The 18,316-nt window shown below is 42.0% G+C and overlaps 2 protein-coding genes across 4 annotated transcripts in view; one reads left to right on the plus strand and one right to left on the minus strand.

Annotated features, from left to right (window-relative positions):
• Positions 1–3,420: 3,420 nt before the first annotated feature.
• Positions 3,421–14,153, plus strand: TBRG1 (transforming growth factor beta regulator 1). The gene is made up of 9 exons (XM_082627382.1): positions 3,421–3,814; positions 5,495–5,565; positions 6,197–6,429; positions 7,013–7,149; positions 7,445–7,591; positions 10,824–10,921; positions 11,163–11,273; positions 11,682–11,824; positions 13,790–14,153. The coding sequence occupies exons 1-9, from the start codon at positions 3,665–3,667 to the stop codon at positions 13,933–13,935; spliced, it is 1,236 nt and encodes a 411-aa protein (XP_082483508.1). The 5' UTR covers positions 3,421–3,664; the 3' UTR covers positions 13,936–14,153.
• A 2,641-nt stretch (positions 14,154–16,794) lies between these two features.
• SIAE (sialic acid acetylesterase) overlaps positions 16,795–18,316 on the minus strand; it is a 35,402-nt gene continuing 33,880 nt past the window's right edge. For all 3 annotated transcript variants that reach the window (XM_082627379.1, XM_082627380.1, XM_082627381.1), the window contains one exon: positions 16,795–18,020. In XM_082627379.1, coding sequence (XP_082483505.1) covers positions 17,745–18,020 — 276 coding nt within the window. In that variant the 3' untranslated portion in view covers positions 16,795–17,744. The remainder of the gene's footprint in view (positions 18,021–18,316) is intronic.

Genomic DNA, 18,316 nt, shown 5'->3' on the forward strand with positions numbered 1-18,316 from the left:
AACCATTTAGAACTAACCAGGATAAACAGTAAAGTGCTGTTGGACTCCAACTCTCTCTTACCCATCTTAGCTTCTAACTCCTATTGCTATATTTGGAACCTTGATCTGACTCCAAAGGCCATGCTCGGACCACAGTACCATGCTGTCTCTCATTTGCTATTTGTAGAGCTGCACATTATGTATTTCTTCAGAAAATTTTTGCATAAGTCATTTAGACCCCCTTCATATAGATAAGTAGAAAAGTTAGGCAAAATCAGATAAGTTTACCTAAAACAAGCAAAGGGGTCAATATACCGACATTCATCAATGGCTTCCTGTTGTCGCTCGGTAAGAGTCTCACTCTTCAGTTGGTACACAAAACCTTCACAATCCAAATCCTGCCTGCTCCTTCAGTCTCTCCTCTTGCCTCTGTCCACATACATCTTCCACTCTGATCAACAACTTGCAGTTCCCACACTTCTCACGATGCTGAGCCTGTGAATATGCTGTCCCCACTGCCCAGGAGGCCCTCCTCTGTTCTTCACTGGGCCGATTGCTAGCTCTCCTTCTGCCCAGGCATATTTCCTTCAAGAAGCCTTCCCAATCTCCTCCCTCCTTCCCTAACTAGGTGCTGCCATATCATCCAATACCTACCTCTGAGATAAAACTTATTACACGTAATAATAATGATAATATTAATATAGCCCATGTATTTGTCTTTTCCTCTTAAATAAGTTTCCTAAAGGCTGTGTCATCATAGGCACTAATAAATAAATATTCTTCTGAATACATAGTGAATGAGTTGCTCAGGAATATTACATTGTCTGGAGAACACAGAACCAGCCACTAAAATACCCTGTATTGAAAAAGCTTTGTGCACAAACATGCACTTCACAGCAATTAATGACCAAAAAGTCAATCATGGAAGTAAATAATTATGTAAAATTATTATGCCGTAACTGGAATATTAAGCAGCCATCTAAAATAACATTTATAAAGAACTTACAATGGCACTACAAAATGACTATGATAATGGTAAGTGAACAAAAGAGGAAACATGTTCGGTATGATCTAACCTATATAAAATGCGTTAAAATATTAAACATACAAACTACTACATATAAAATAGATAAGCAACAAGGATATATTGTCTAGCACAGGGAATCACAGCCATTATCTTGTAATAACTTTCAATGGAGTATAATCTGCAAAAATACTGAATCGCTATGCTCTACACCTGAAACTAATATTGTAAATCAACCATAGTTCAATAAAAAATTAAACATACATGTTAAAAGTGATTCACTTTGTATGGCAGAATTATGAATTTTAAAAAATCTTCTTTGCACTGTATTTTCTAAATTTTGCATGAAATGTTTTAGAAATTGTAAGGAAATGTTTCTAATGAAATAAAGCCTGCAAGGACAAAATACAGCTGAACAGCAAATAAATCAGGCAGTCAGCAAATAAGGGTTAAAAAAAGAAGAAGAAAGAAAGAAAATCTGTCAATCAGAACTACCTATATTCAGGTTCCAAGGTAAAGTGCCAGTCTATAGTATGAAAGGCATGATTATGGATATTTTGTAAACTGAAAGTATTCCTGGCAATTTCCAAAAATGAATCTACATGGTTGCCTTGAGTATGCTTGCAAAAGCATACTGGAACCGTGAGTTCCAAAAGGACAGCTTTCAATATGAATGGACAAAAAGGACTCTCGTAGTCTTTCTCTCTGTGTTAAAACCATTTTGTCAAGACTCTTGTCACTGTTCTTACAATTCCAGAAATGAAGTACCTGGGTTATCGATTCTAAACCTCTTTTTTTGAACTGATTGTAAGTTACTTATTTTGGCGTTAGTTTTTTCTCCAGTAACTTACTGAACTTAGTGTTTTAACTCTGTACATATTTTCCTTAATTTCCGTATACAATTCTAGAAGTCTAAATTTTGAGTATATACAATGGTAATTATGTATCAGTAGAGTACCTTTCAGTTTATAACTATCCACCTCATTATTCTAAAGACTATATTCAGTTTTGAGAGGAAAAACCTGTGACCCAGAGGCTCACTCAACTAGTTAGTGGCATTGCTGGGAGAAAAATGAATACTACAAGCCTTCTGCCTTCCAGCCCAGCTCATTTACCAATACTGCATTCTAAAGAACTGTCTATTTATTTGATGATTAGACAGAACTTGGTTATAAAGTTAGAGCTATATACATATAAGTTTAGGTACAGAAACATATTTTTGGTTTCATTAGGCAAATATTTACTCAGTGCCTACTTAGTGCAAGCATATTATTAAAAGTGCCGGTTAAATCTTCCATCTTCCCTACTAAGTCCTAATCTGAGAGCAGAGGACTTTTTTCTATTCACCACTGTAATCCCAGCTCCCAGTAAAAGGACAGTGTAACGGGCCCTCAAGAAACATCTATGCGAGCTGTATAAAGAAAGGAAGTAGGGAAAGCAGCAGTCCCAGCAATGCGTTGGAGTGCATCCTACAGTCCGGAAGGCCAGTCTGTATAAAGTGTGGAAAAGTGGTGCTGAAACGCAGTGGGTAGGCTTCGGAAGCGTGTATGAGATTGGCTTCGGGAAGATTTTTGTGCGTCTTTAGCTCAACAATAACACGCCTCAGCTAAACACACACACGCGAGTCTCAAGGAGTCCTTTCCAGCCGCCCTCCTCCTCACCGGGTTCTCCCCTTCCCCTTCCCCTTCCCCCTCCCCCTTCCCTTCCCCTTCCCTTCCCTCCCTTTTCCCCCTTCCCTTCCCTCCCCTTTCCCCCTTCCCTTCCCTCCCCTTTCCCCCTTCCCCCCTTCCCCCTTCCCTTCCCCTTCCCTTCCCTCCCTTTTCCCCCTTCCCTTCCCTCCCCTTTCCCCCTTCCCTTCCCTCCCCTTTCCCCCTTCCCCCTTCCCTTCCCCTTCCCTTCCCTCCCCTTTCCCCTCCCCTTTCCCCTCCCCTTCCCTTCCCTCCCCTTTTCCCCTTCCCCCCTTCCCTTCCCCTTCCCCTCCCCTTCCCTTCCCTCCCCTTTTCCCCTTCCCCCCTTCCCTTCCCCTTCCCTTCCCCTCCCCTTCCCTCCCCACCCCTTTCCCCTTCCCCCTCCCCCTTCCCTTCCCCTTCCCTTCCCTCCCCTTTCCCCTCCCCTTTCCCCTCCCCTTTCCCCTCCCCTTCCCTCCCCTTCCCTTTCCCCTTCCCCTCCCCTTTCCCTCCCATTCCCCTTCCCCCTCCCATTCCCTTTCCCTCCCCTTTCCCCTCCCCCTTCCCCTCCTCTTCTCTTTCCCCTCCCCTTCTTTCCCCCCCCCCTTTCCCCTCCCCTCCCCTTCCCTCTCCCTCCCTCCCCCTCCTCCCCCTTCCCTCTCCCCTTCTCCTCCCCTCTTCCGGAGCTGAGGATCCGCCGGACCCGGAGGACCCAGCTCCCAGCCCCGGAAGTTACGCGCAGCCGGCGCCGTGATGTAAGTTCCGGTCACGGCTAACTAACGAGGCAGACGCGGAAGTGCAGGGAGGTGCCGGGAGCCGGGTTCGGTTGCAGGATTTGTGGCCGGCCCTGCGCCTCGTGAATGTTCTAGAGAGGTCGATTCCTAGCGGCCCGCTTCCACCAGCCCAGACCAGACGTAGCCGGCGCTAGGGGCCACTCCTCGGCCGAGGAGCTGATGCCGGCCGCTCCTTGGAGCCCCCGTAGCGGGGCTGGACCATGAGCCTGTTGGGCGGCCTGGCCTCCTCGCCGCGGGCCCCGCTGCAGTCCAGCAAGGCCAGGATGAAAAAGCTCCCGAAGAAGAGCCAGAACGAGAAATACCGGCTCAAGTACCTGCGGCTGCGCAAAGCGGCCAAAGCCACGGTGTTTGTGAGTGTGACCGGCGCTCAGCCCTTCTCAGCCTCGAGCCTCTCCTAACTCGCGAAATCTTTCCCCGAACTGTTCCCCTTCCCAGAGTGACAGTATTAATATAGTGTTAGGTTTTACATTGTACATTACTTCTTGTTAGCCTCGTGCCTTGGACAAATTACGTAATTCCTGTAATCCTGTTTCCTCATCTGCAAATGAGAGCTAATAACTGCCTTGCAGACTTAATGAAGATTAAATGAGGAAAGTTAAGCGCTCGGTACCTAGAAGTTGTGCTAATAAGTTTTAGTCATTATCGTTATTACCGCAGAATTCTTGGAAATGCCTTTGAGCCTCCAGAGAACCCTGAGAATGAGGCGCTATTTTTAAAGTAGCAGCACTTAAGCCCCAGAGATGATTTGCTCGAGGGCACTATGTCAGAGCCCTGGCTCCAATGCAAACACCTGATTCTAGTTTCTTTAGTACTTCCATTACGCAGCCTGTTTCCCAAGCACCCCGCATACCCATAACTGACCCCTTCCATGAACAGGCACATGAAGCTTTCAATATCCCCCCTTCTAACCTATTTTGAGTCTTCCCGATCTTTTATTGTAGAGGCACTGGGTTTACTGAATGAATGAAATGGTTTTCCAGCCACAACTAAGTGTTATAATATTCTGGCTTGCTCAAGCTCACCTCAATGCTTGGAAATAGCAAGTGTCTCAAATATCTTCCCACATCTGAATCACCACTACCTTAATTCTTCTACCAAAAGCTAGAACATCCCTCAGCTTTTTTGGAAGCATAAGGGAAGGTTTGGAAATCAGAGCATTCATTCCGAAAACATTTATTTGGCACTTGCCATGTACACTGGAGAGAAATAAGAAAAGCAGAATTAAGAGGATTTAGTATCTAATTATGTTACCCTTCTTTTATTCCCTAAATGTCAAAGGTACCTAAAGCTTGGCACCTATGTTGTTAGGATACTGGTTCCACCACGTCTATGCAGAAGGTTTTGTGAAGAAAAAGGATATTGTTTTGATCATTCAAAGTTTGAGGTCCCAACTATGGAGCATCCAGATTGGAGCAGTCCCCTCAGGACTCATGCTTGGGAACTAGATTGAATCGTCAGTAAAGAAAGCTGATGCTTGAATACACATAAATAGGTTATGAAATTTAAGAATTTTATAGACTAGACTTGATTTTGTACCATCTATATTTTCTCTTTAAGATTCATACTGCATGGGATGTTTTGGGTTAGGTTCACTTTGTAAGCTCCCCAAGAGTCAAGGCACTTGGGAATGGACCTTCCCCATATTTACAGGGGTTGAGTTTAAGCATCTATGATTTGAGCAGTATGCCCTTTTCTTTGCTAAAGGCTACCCTAATTAAGGTGACCATATGTCTTGGTTTGCCTAGGACAGCCCTACTTTGCCATATTGTTCTGGCAAAATCATCAATAGCTCCCCCTTTTCATGTGAAGGTGCCCCAGTTTCTATAAATTATCTAATTACTCTGCCCACATTAGAACTTGACCCTACCTTTACTTATAGGTTTGTTTACAGTTTCTCTGCAAGGTAGACTAGCACTTCCTTCTCACCCAGCAACACAGACTTCTTTGGTTTGGAATATAGCTCCTCTTCTTAGTATAATACTTTGATCTTTTATTCATTTTGTGTGACTATATTCAAAATTTTCTTCAAGGAAAATGCTGCTATTTGTGATGAAATTGCTCGTCTTGAGGAAAAATTTCTTAAAGCTAAAGAAGAAAGACGGTGAGCTGGTTCATTTTGTGTTCAGAATTACATTTTTTGGTTATTGATATGGTGTTTCTGCTCCTAAGAATTTTCCTCCATCGGGATTTTTGTGCTTTGCACAGCCCACTGGCCACTAATCTGGTACAGAGAAAGTCACAACCTATGGTATTGGTTCCTGTTTACCCAGGTCGTGTTGGACCATGATGATGAAACAGCTCTATTCATCTCTCTGACAAAACCCTCTTGCCACATCTTATAAGTAATTTTATTATAACTCTGCAGTTATAAAAGCCAAGGGATAAAAGAAACTGCATTTCATTCTACATATCTTTATTCCATATATAGTACTCCGTGAGTATATGTACATGTGCAGTTCATGGTATGTGCCCTTCAGAAGCCTAACACCTTCCAACATCCAGTTAGAAGAGCTCTCCAGATGCAAAAGAGATACGCTATAATCCTTTATCCTTAGCTTCTTGAAGTATTATTCTCTGGAGCTTCGTTTTTCCCGGGGTCCAATACGAACCTTATTTTTGTGAATGCAATAATCTTTGTATATGGTTCTGGCTTTTCCCAGTACTTGAATAAAGTATGGAATTGTGATAACACAGAAGCTCATACCTCTGCTCCCTTTCCTTCCCGACCTCAGGTACTTGCTAAAGAAGCTCCTTCAGCTCCAGGCTCTAACTGAAGGGGAAGCACAGGTTGCAGCTCCTTCCCACAGCTCCAGCTTGCCCCTGACTTACGGTGTGGCCAGCTCTGTGGGAACTATCCAGGGAGCTGGGCCGCTTTCTGGGCCTAGCACTGGAGCTGAGGAACCATTTGGGAAGAAATCCAAGAAGGAGAAAAAAGAAAAAGGCAAAGAGAACAACAAACTGGAAGGTACCTTGGGGAGAGGATATCAGTTGCCCCAGTGGCTCAACGACTAATGACGAAGACCTGGTACTAACTGGTAGACACTCGGCCACAGAGATGACTTAAACTCTCACCTGGTCCTTAAGCAGCCCTGGTAGCCCTTGAAAACCAAGTGTCTTAAAGCCACTCCAGGTGGAGGAATTGCAGTTAGACCTGGTTAAACGTGATGGGAGCAGGCCAAGGCCTCCCCCTTCTCCTACACACCCGACTCTCTGAGTGCCTTCAGTTCAGTCTTTCCTAGAGGCAGGGAAATGGGCTTGGTGGCCTTTTGAGCACACAGATGACTTGGGAAATTGCTGACCTTATAAATGAAGTCAGAGGCTTTAAAAAGTATAAGGCTTTTAGATGCTAAGCACTGATACCAAAATTGGTTATTGCCAGGTGGGTGGGTTAGAAGGATACTCGGGGCTTTGGGGAAAAGTCCCATGTGCCCATTCAGGGCGTGTGTAGAACCAGGATTGGCTTATTGCTCTTAGCATCGTGCAGAGTTTTCCCTTCCCCTCAACACTGGGAAGGGCCTAAAGTGGGTGACCCCAGATTTGCGTTTCAGTTCTGAAGAAAACATCCAAGAAAAAGAAAATGGAGACAGGTGCTCGCAAGCTGGTTCAGCCCATTGCCCTGGATCCCTCAGGACGGCCTGTGTTCCCCATCGGACTGGGGGGTCTAACAGTATATAGCCTGGGGGAGGTGAGTGAGACCAGCGATAAAGAGAGAGGAGAATCAGAAATACGGGAGTGGGGTTGAGCCTTCCCTCCCTGTTCCCGTTAGCAGCAGCCCCGTGCTGATCCAAACCAACCCCAGAAAATCTCCAGTCCCTAGGAAACCAGGTCAGTTTTGTCTGCTACACATCCTATGCTCTTTCTCTCTCTGATTTGAGTCACTCTTTGCAGCCCCAAGGTGGTTCTAAAGGCTACCACAGTACCCTGGACTTCTGCATTCTCTGGTGACCTCAGTGGCAGGTTGGGGGAATCTTTTTTTATAGATCATCACCGACCGACCTGGCTTCCATGACGAGGGTGCCATCTACCCTGTGGGCTACTGCAGTACTCGGGTATATGCCAGCATGAAGAGCCCAGACCAGGAGTGTCTGTACACCTGTCAGATCAAGGATGGTGGCACACAGCCTCAGGTACCCACTCTTAAGAATAACTGCTGGTTTTCTTTTTTTTTTTTGAGGACCTTCTCTGTGACACGCACTTAATATATATTACCTATTCAGACACTTTACAAGGTAGATAGTGTGTAAGATGCAGAAAGTGATTGGCCCTGCGTCACACCTCTGCTAATAAGTGATTTGAGCTGGGATGTGAATCTGCATTTGTATGATTGTCCTACTGACACCCATTCCCTTGAACCATGCTGGTGCTAATGTCAATATGGTGACCACATGAGGCCTGATCAAGCTGCTTGTTTGTAAAGTGCAGGCCTACATTCAGGGAAGATTAGTTTGACACTCTGCCAACTCGGGTGGGACCAAGATGGAGATAGCAGAGAAACTGCATATTAGTTTCTGACTGCACGTAATCTTGAGGACCTGGGAGACCTGAATCCTAGTCGTATTAAGTATCTTTGTTCATCCTTCTCAGTGCTGTTGTTCAAGACAGTTCACTTTCCCAGTCTCCTCTGATCATTGGGGGGAAATAAACCATTTTCAGAGTTCCAGTATTCACTGTCTGATGATGTTACAGATCGCTAGAAAATGGGGTGGAAGGAGATAGAAGCAAGGGAAGGAACCTTTGAGCAGAAGCTGAGAGCCTGCCTGACACACGTGGACAGTATTGCATCACTCCTGTCCTGGTTAGAACACTGTCGGATGCCACTGAGAGTTCGGATGACCTTGGCCATGCAGCATTTCTCTTTAGAAAGTGCTCTAACAGGCTCAATATTGTAGCAATAATTATAACAAATCTATATGTTCAAGGAAGATCTAATCAAAATCCTAATAGAATGTAAATGGTAATTGACAAGCTGATCCTTAATTTCCTCTGAAAGACAAATTGCTAAAATATTAAAAAAAAAAAACAAAACAGTCTTTGGGGGGTTTTTTGTTTCCTTTATTAAGCCACTAACCCACCCAGACATTATTTTCAGTTACATTGTGAGCTTTAATTTTTTTCCCCTAACATCAAGTGACACATTTAGTATATAATAAATACATATAATACTTGAGTATGTTTCCAGACGATTCTATTTCATCTATTTGTCTATAAATGCCAGTATGACTTTTAATTGATTTAGCTTTATAAAATGTTTTATACTATAAATATGTTAAAAAATATTGAACAGGGCTTCCCTGGTGGCGCAGTGGCTGAGAGTCCGCCTGCCGATGCAGGGGACACGGGTTCGTGCCCCGGTCTGGGAAGATCCCACATGCCGCAGAGCGGCTGGGCCCGTGAGCCATGGCCGCTGAGCCTGCGCGTCCGGAGCCTGTGCTCCGCAACGGGAGAGGCCACAACAGTGAGAGGCCCGTGTACCGCAAAAAAAAAAAAAAAAAAAATTGAACAATATATTTATAATCCTAGGGTGAGGTGAAAAGGTTTTCCTTAGCAAGATGTGAAAAGTAGAAGCCATAATGGAAAGTAGTAACAGATTTGACTATTAAAATTTTAAACACTTCTGAATGACAAAAATCACCATAATCAAAGTTAAAAGCGACAAACAAGAAAATATGTAACAGTGGATTAATATCCAGATAAAGTGCTCTTGTGGTCTAAGATAAAAAAGCAGTCAGATAAAACAGGCATTTCACAGAAACAGTGCAGATGGTCGATGAGAGCAGACCTTACTAGTAGTTAAGGGAGATGCAAATAAAACAAAGATCTTATTTTTTCTCATAGGCAAATATAAGATAGATAATAGCAAATGTTGGCCAGCATGTAGGAAAATAAGTACAAATGGCATTAGTAGGAGGGAAAATTTGTAAAGTTCCTTTTTTGGAAGGCAGCTGGGCAATATCAATTTTAATGTGTGACTCTTTTGATCCAGAATACTTCTAGATATTCTAGTATGTCTTAGAGAAATGTGCAAATGTGAACAAAAGAGTTATGTACAACAATGTAATTGTGGCATTGTTTGCAATAGCAAGAAGTTAAAAGTAGCCTAAATACCCACCAATAGGAGAATGGTTAAAAATTAAGATATATCCACCTTGTGTAATATTATACGGCAGTTAAAAGAATGAAGTAGGGAAAGATCCCCAAACCAAAATACTACATTTTGGCCTTTTAATTGCTCTTTGCTCAAACAGAATATATAGTTTACACACAATATAAAAAATTGGAGTTGGCATGATCAATACCAAATAGAAGAGCAACCCTGAAATATTTAAAGATAATTGTTTACGGTTTTTTCATGATTTAGCTGAGAAATCAGTATAAACCATCACAATGTTAAACTTGCAGCATGTCACTGAAGTAACAAAACCATTGACTAAAACTACTCTCAAGATAATTTATTATTGACAAAATTGAAAGAGCTCTAAAATTGACACAGGAAGATTGAATCAAATGAAATAACCACAGAAGAAAACTAACAGCAGTAGAAACTGTACTCAGTAAGGTTTGCTTTTGCATTCTAAAAAAATGACCAATAATGCACATCACTGGGGGGAAAAAGAAAAAAAATATATATATATATACAGAAAATAAATTCTGTGTGGAATAATTTTATTAAACATTGAAAAACTGGAAACTGCTTAACTGAACTTTATAGAAGACTGATTAGGGAATTTAACTGACTAAATAGAACCTGTTAAAGGAATTTTTTTTTTTTTTTTTTTTTGCAAAAAGTCGTGAACTTTATAGAAAACTGGTCAAGGAATTAAGTTGGGTAGATAGCACTTGTTAACAAAAATGCTTTCTTGGCAGAAATTCCTCAGTATTAGTATAATTTTGATTTAACAGTTTCTTTTTATAAATAGGATATTTTACAACTCAAAAAGTAAAGTGAAATGGCGATTTGCAGTCAATATGGCCTATGCTCTTCCTAGGCATTATAAAGTAAATCTAAGATTATATGAGAATGATTTCATTTGTTTTTAAAATACCATTTGTATTTATATTTACAAATGTAAGTAAGTGGATAAGAAAGCATCTGGAAAGATATATAAGAAATTAAGTGTTGGCCTTTGGAGAGGAGTCAAGCAAAGGGTATAAAATTAAACAGTCAAAAGCCTTTCTCTGTTTTCTTGGCTTGGAATTTCTAACAGCCCTCTAGATGGTACCCACCTCCTACCTGGTATACTCCTACCTGATATACTCAGCTTCAGGTTCCAGAGTGAAGAAAGAGTAATAGGAGTAGCATGGCTCTCTCTACCACCTTCTCCTCGAAGACTGACCTCATTGCTCCTTTGTATTTCTCAGTTTGAAATTGTTCCTGAAGATGATCCCCAGAATGCCATTGTCAGCTCTTCTGCAGACGCCTGTCACGCAGAACTGCTCAAGACCATAAGTGCTGCTATGTAAGTTGACCAACAGCTTGGAGACAGGCTAAAAAGATCACTTTGGGTACACTGAGGCCTTCTCTCTTGCTTTTAATGAGTAGAGATCCCTTATTTTATAGAAAGCTATCCTGTGTCCTTTGAATGTCTTAGCAGCTAGTCTTCAGAGTATGCAAGTGAGGAAAGCTTATTCCGTGTGTTCATGCCCACATTCTCATCTCCCTCTCAGCTCTCAAGCTAAAATTCTCCCTCTCCTATTTAGGGGGAAACTAATGCCCAACATGCATCCATCTGGAGCTGACTTTTTTGGGTTTTCTCATCCAACCATCCACAACCTGATCCAGAGTTGTCCAGGAGCTCGAAAATGCGTCAAGTAAGTGGGGTCAAATCCATTCCCTTGAAAGAAGCCCCATGATCAGTGGGCCAGGGACCTAAGCTGGCGGTCACTGCTCTGCTCATTCATCTATTTAATGAGCTGCTTCTGTGCACAAGGCACAGTATTGGTCCTCTGCGGCCCCTGGATGGCGAGCAGGAGCCAGTACCCCACTGCACTGAAGTTGTTATCACCTGTGTGCACCATGACAGCAAATGGATTGGGAAGTCCTGCAGAATAAGTGTCACTAAAGAAGGCTGTCTGGGTGCTGTTCATTTTTGGTTAGTTAATACATTTTTCAGATATATATGGGAGAGACCTAAAGAAAAAAATACCTGATCCCTTTGGAGGGAAGAATGGGTTGTATGGCCAACAGACAACTCAGTAATGATCCCTTTGGTCCTGCAGTTACCAGTGGGTGAAGTTCGACGTGTGCAAACCTGGAGACAGTCTGCCGCCCCAAGGACAGCTAGAGAATGATGCAGCTACAAGCTTTGAGGCCTTTCAGAGACAGACCTTCCATAAAGATCATAATGATCCCATTCTACAAGGTATCTTTTATTTTTTCCCTTCTGGTTTGAAAATTGGCCATTTTTAGGCAACCCTCCCCTCTTCATTCATTGCTGAGTATCCCATATCTGGGCAGTGAGTGATAGAAGCTTTCCCTGCTCCGGCCATGGGCAGCCCTCGCAGAAGTCACAGGGCGTGGCTGAGATCATGGTGAGGCGGGGCTCACCGAGAAACTAGGGCATCTCATTTTCTAACCTAAATAAGACCTAAGCAGAATACAAGGGAAAGTTTACTGTGGGACTGAAATTTCAGATGTAGTAAAGGGGATCAGGTCATGGCCTTGGTCCTGCCTGTGTTCCATGGATTCCCTCCCACAAATGAGTGGAGTGATCAGGGGATCCGGCATAGGAGTCATATAGGAAAAGCTCTGGACTAGAAATAAGAAGATAGAATTAACTTCTCTGTCTCTGCCTGCTATGCTGTGTAACCCCAGGCAAGTCACTTGATCTATTTCAGCCAGTTTTGTTCTTCTTTTTTAATATTTTATTGAAGTATAGCTGATTAACAATGTTGTGTTAATTTCTGCTGTACAGCAGCGATTCAGTTATACACATATATACTTTTTCATATTCTTTTTCATTCTGGTTTATCACAGGATATTGAATATAGTTCCCTGTGCTGTACAGTAGGACCTTGTTGTTCATCCATCCTGTATATACTAGTTTGCATCTGCTAGTCCCAAACTCCCAATCCTTCCCTCCCCCTTGGCAACCACAGGTCTTTTCTCTATGTCCGTGAGTCTTTGTTTCATAGATATGTTCATTTGTGTCATATTTTATATTCCACATATAAGTGATATCACATGGTATTTCTTTCTTTCTTACTTTGCTTAGTGTGATAATCTCTGTCCATCCATGTTGCTGCAAATGGCATTATTTCATTCTTTTTTATGGCTAATATTCCTGTGCATGTGTGTATGTGTATATGCCACATCTTCTTTATTAATTCATCTGTCAATGGCTTGGCTATTGTAAATAGTGCTGCTGTGAACATAGGGGTGCATGTATCTTTTCGGATTATAGTTTTGTCTGGGTAAATGCCCAGGAGTGGGATTGCTGGGTCATATGATAATTCTATTTTTAGTTTTTTAAGGAACCTCCATACTGTTCTCCATAGTGGCTATATCAATTTACATTCCCCCAACAGTGCAAGAGGGTTCCCTTTTTTCCATATCCTCTCCATTATTTATTGTTTGTTTTTTGATGATCCATTCTGACTGGTGTGAGGTGATACCTCATTGTAGTTTTGATTTGAATTTCTCTAATGATTAGAGATGTTGAGCATCTTTTCATGTGCCTCTTGGCCACCTGTATGTCTTCTTTGGAGAAATGTCTATTTAGGTCTTTGGCCCATTGTTTGATTGGGTTGTTTTTTTGTTTTTGAGTTGTATGAGCTGTTTGTATATTTCGGAACCTAAGCCCTTGTCAGTCGCATCATTTGCAAATATTTTCTCCCAGTCCATAGGTTGTCTTTTCATTTTGTTTATGGTTTCCTTTGCTGTGCAAAAATTTGTTTGATTAGGTCCCATTTGTTTATTTTTGCTTTCATTTCTATTGCCTTGGGAGACTGACCTAAGAAAACATTGGTATGATTTATGTCCGAGAATGTTTTGCCTATGTTCTCTTCTAGGAGTTTTATGGTGTCATGTCTTATAATAAGTCTTAAAGCCATTTTGAGTTTATTTTTGTATGTGGTGTGAGGGTGTGTTGTAACTTCACTGACTTACATATGGCTGTCCAATTTTTCCAGTACCACTTGCTGTATTTCAGCCACAGTTTTCTTCATTGTAAAAGTAAATATCTGTCCTGTCTTACCAAACAAGGGCAGAACTGGGCTGACAGATGCAAAAGAGTTGAAAGAATTAAAAGGACATGTATGTGTCTGATCAAGCCAGTCTCCTGAGATTCCCAGGCAGCAGTGGAACTTAAGGAATTTTTTTTCTCCAGGATCCTTGGACCTCCCAGAGCTTCAGCCTACAGCCTTTGTGTCTTCTTATCAACGCATGTTGCTGACACATGAACCCTTGGTAGATACTCACCTACAGCACTTGAAGTCTCCATCGCAGTGTAGCCCAACTCAGTCTTCAGATTGAACAAGAAGGGATCGATAACCACATCATTTTCATCAGGATGGATTTTTTAACTTAAACTAAAACTTAAGACTATATGGAAGAAGGCAGCGACTCAAGTGAAGAAGGTAGTAAATTAACATTTTGTCGCGGAGGTTCCCATGGTGACAGCTTTCCTGGGAAAAGCTTCAGCTGCTTTATTTTTAGTAATAAATTTTTCTTGACAGTTCTGCTTATTTTCATCTTGTAATCAGGATATAATCTTTTGGCTTAGCTCTGCCTGAGGTAAACTTAAGTCCTTTGTAAACCAGAGGGAGAGATGGCTGCTGACTCATGAGGAAGGTAGTAAGATTCTGACTACCTTGCACCCTTGATTCTGATCTAGGTCAGTGAATATTAAGTCGCAGCCCCTGCAACCAGCTGCTGCTTTGTTTTCATGTCAGCGTCACCACAATCAAATCCTGCTTATCCCCAAGCTGCAAGGTCCAGTCCCAGGCCCATGTTCATCTTTTTCACATTTCACAAGGGGATCAAAAAATCCTCTCTAACCCTTCCTACATTCCCTTTGTGGCTCCTTATTGGAGAATGTGCTTTTAGCTAAACCACATGATAACACACATTTAGATAGAACGTGATTGGTTCCCATCCTCCGTAACAGACTCACCCCAACAGTTCGTTAGTCGTGTAATGATGTAATTCCGCATTCTGTATAACTGAATTTTTTGGACTCTACTTACAGCATTCAGGTAGAGGCATACCACAACACCTAATTCCAGCCAGTACAACTCCACGGTGCCTTGTGGGATGCTTTGCTGCCCACCCAGCCCGGTACCAGGGCTGGCTGGAATGGGAAGGAACAAAAGGACCCCGGAAGTAGAAGAATGGGGAAGGTGGTGAGAACTGGATTGTCACTGTGCTACCGTCCATAGCTGCTAATGGGGGAGGAAACAAATGGGCCTAGCATCTTACAGGACTATATCTGGATGGCAGAGGGAGGGATCAGATGCAGCATTTAGAGCATATCACACTGGCCACTGCAAAGTATCAGAAACTGAAGTAACTAACATTAATTTTATGATTCTTAATTATAGTCTTACAAGTTTGTATAGCTTTTACAGTGCAAAAAAATAGTAAAATTTGGATAATAGCAAATCAGGGATAGAAAGGAGATTACTCAAAACTGTTAATGTTTTTCTTTTTTCTCTGCATAAGGTGCCTGAAGCCATTTGCACTTACACAGAAATGGTATATGCTGCTTTTATCACATAACCAATATCTTTCCATTCTGTTATAGCCTGAGTTAATCACAGATTCAAAGTAAGCGTCATTCTAAGAAGGACATTAAAAAAAATTTATGTAAGTTAGTGCACGGTTTACTTTACTAAGTATTCATTTTGTAGCTTTCCTAGAACAGTGTTTTTCAAACTACAAATCTCAACACACTAGTTGTTAAACTTAGGCAATCAAGACCCACATCTTTTAAAATTAAATTAGAAGACAATTAGAACGTATTGGAATGCATCACATGTCAAAGGTTGAAACTGGTTTCAACTATAGTGTGTATATAGGCCTTTATATTACCATTCACACAATACACATGGGGATACATGGAATGATGTAAAATGTTTTTACTATGGATCATCATTTTAAGTAACTTGAAAAACACTGCCCTAGCTAGCATACTTAAAAAATCTTTTCATCTATTAGATTGTTAAAGATTTCTTAAGTTTGACAACATCCAATGTCAGTGAAAATGAGGGAGAAAATGGGACTATGCCTTGGTGGAAATGTAAACTGTTGAACCCTTTGGGAGGGTTAAGCTGCAGGTATCAAAATGTTAAACATATTTATCCTTAAACCCATTATTCCATATTAAGGACCCTAAGGAATTAAGTGCAGTATGGTGTTTGCACGTAACAGTTATCACAGTATTTGTTTAAAACCCTCTGCGTCCACTAATGGCAAATTGGTTAAAGAAAATATGGAGCTCCCACAAACTGAAACAAACTAAATCTGTTTTCACTTTACATAGGAAAATTATTTTGCTAGAATAAGTCAAAACACAGATTAAAAAATAATATACCATGTAGTAGTATGTAAAATGTGACCTAAACAAATCAAGTGATGTTCACCAAGATGTTGTGTCTCCAAATGATGAATTTTGTGGTGATTTTTACTAACTTATACTTTTCTTTAGCATCCAAGTCTTCTATAGTGATTATGAATTCGATTTTTTTCAAACAGTAAAAAGTTATTTTCATTTGGGAAAGAAACTGAATTCCCACAGCATGTTTTAAATTATTCAACCATTAAAAATAAACTTTCATATGACTTTTCATTAAGATATCCACCACCTAAACCTAACTTTTTACACTGTGTGCCCTAGCTTACTGGGGGTGAAGGGAACCTGGGCCTGGAGCGCTTAACTGTTTCTAGCTTCTTCCAAGTTAGAACAGCCGCCACGCGCGTGAGTGTTGTGGTGAGGAGGAGTGGACAGCAGATTGGCTTTTCTGCAGGAGTCTGTTACCGGGTCCGTGGTTCCCGTTAGGCCGGATGAGTAAGAGGCCAAGGTTTGGGTGTTTGTTAGGAGCCAACTGTGCGCTGGGAAGTCCTCGAAGGAGCACAGTTCCTCGCAAGCTGCGTAGCTGTTTCGCTTTTTACGAAGATCCTGGTGCTGACGAAGCATTCCTGCTCTTCAGTTACACCAGGGCCCCTTGGGGACACGTATGGAGAGAGAGATGCTTATGCTTTCGTTCTCATTTTTCACATTAAGGGAATGGAAACTACCCACAGATAAGTCTCACTCATTTCTCCACTTCAGAGGACAATTTGCAAGCCCATTCATAACCCAGTTTTGACTAGAGAGGAACGTGTACACGTGACTAATGATTATACTTTTATTTCCAGCTTCTTAGAGATTACAGACAATTGTCAAGTACCTTTAACTGTTCTTAATCAACCAATAAACAGCACTATGATTCTTAATAGTATACACAAAAGCCCTCTTTCACATTTGCCCCATCTATTTTTCTAAATGCTTATCGTGTAGCTTTACTTTCAGCCTCACGTTGTTCTTCCATCTGGATTGTCCTTTTCATAGTTAAACCTCTTACCTTTAAAGAGCCTGATATCTCTGTTTGCTTCTCAGTGACCTCTGCGGTCACATGGCCTCCCCATGGGCTGCTCCACCTCGCCTTTCTCTTCCCTCCTTGAGGCCGTCCCTTAGCGCCTCCCAAAATGCCTTCACATGATTCTGGTTTCTTTCTGTTAAATATTCACATTATCATTATTTAGACTAAAGGAACAGAATTGTTTTCAGCTTGGAACAAAATAGGGCTGAAATCAGTTCTCTGAAAGATTGTTGTGTAGTGGAAGAAACATTTCAGTTCCACATGCGGAAAAACTGTTGGGAAGTTTAGAAGGGAAACTTTATACAGAAATTTGATAACCACCTCTCGTATTTTATAGAAAAAAACATAAATGCTAGCTGGCCTGCATGGCCTTAAAATCTCTTCCAACCCTGAGTTTCCACAGTCTGGAGGTAAGGGGACAAAAGTGTTAAAGACATTTCACTCTCAGTAATAAGGGAAGTGAATGACATTGAGATTCAAGTTGTTTGTAGTTTGGAATTAGTCTAATATGGATACCTGGCCCAACTGGAGGACAAAAGACAAGCGTTTCATTTGCCTACCAGCTCTGGCATCTCAGAATATGGAAACAGCCATGTGCTAGCCGGGCGCTGTCATTGAGGCAGTTCTGTTCATTTCCATTAAAAAGCAATAGCTGTCGTTTAAACTCCTAAATGCCCAAATCTAAAGGATCCACACTTACGTCTAAGATATGATCATACTGCAACAGAATGATTTAGCAACCTTGCGATACCCAGGAATCTGGTTTGTAATGAAAGCAGTGAAGGGAGGAGCTGGCAGGGCACTGGTGGGGTGGTACAGGGGACACTGCTTATATTCACAAGGCCATGGGGTCCATGCATAGCGAACAGCAACCAGGCTGTCATGACAAGACTTGACATTCAGGGCCAGCGTCTGGGCGGAGAAAGTGTCCATAGGAGCTGGAAGCCACTTGCACTGATGGTCACTGCAACAGGAGATCTAACAGGAGAGTCATAAACAGGAACAGTTAGGACAGTCAGGAGGATATGCCAAGAGGTGGGACTACTCTTCAGACATACTGAAAGAGGAGAAGCGGCCACTCGCAGCCACAGACACATTTCCTACAGTGACCAGAACAAACCTGAGTCCAGGTTGGGTCTGGCCAGCACAGCCACAGATCCATAATAAAAGTTCACGTGCTAAAATAAATAGCTTAAATCAATAAGTAAAACATGAAATTACTGAGGGAGACAAGGCAGCATAGCCATGAAACATTCAGGGAAAGCTCCCCTGAA

The sequence above is a fragment of the Mesoplodon mirus genome (genome assembly GCF_964341445.2).
Source record: "Mesoplodon mirus genome assembly, chromosome: 7".
Taxonomy (NCBI): domain Eukaryota; kingdom Metazoa; phylum Chordata; class Mammalia; order Artiodactyla; family Ziphiidae; genus Mesoplodon; species Mesoplodon mirus.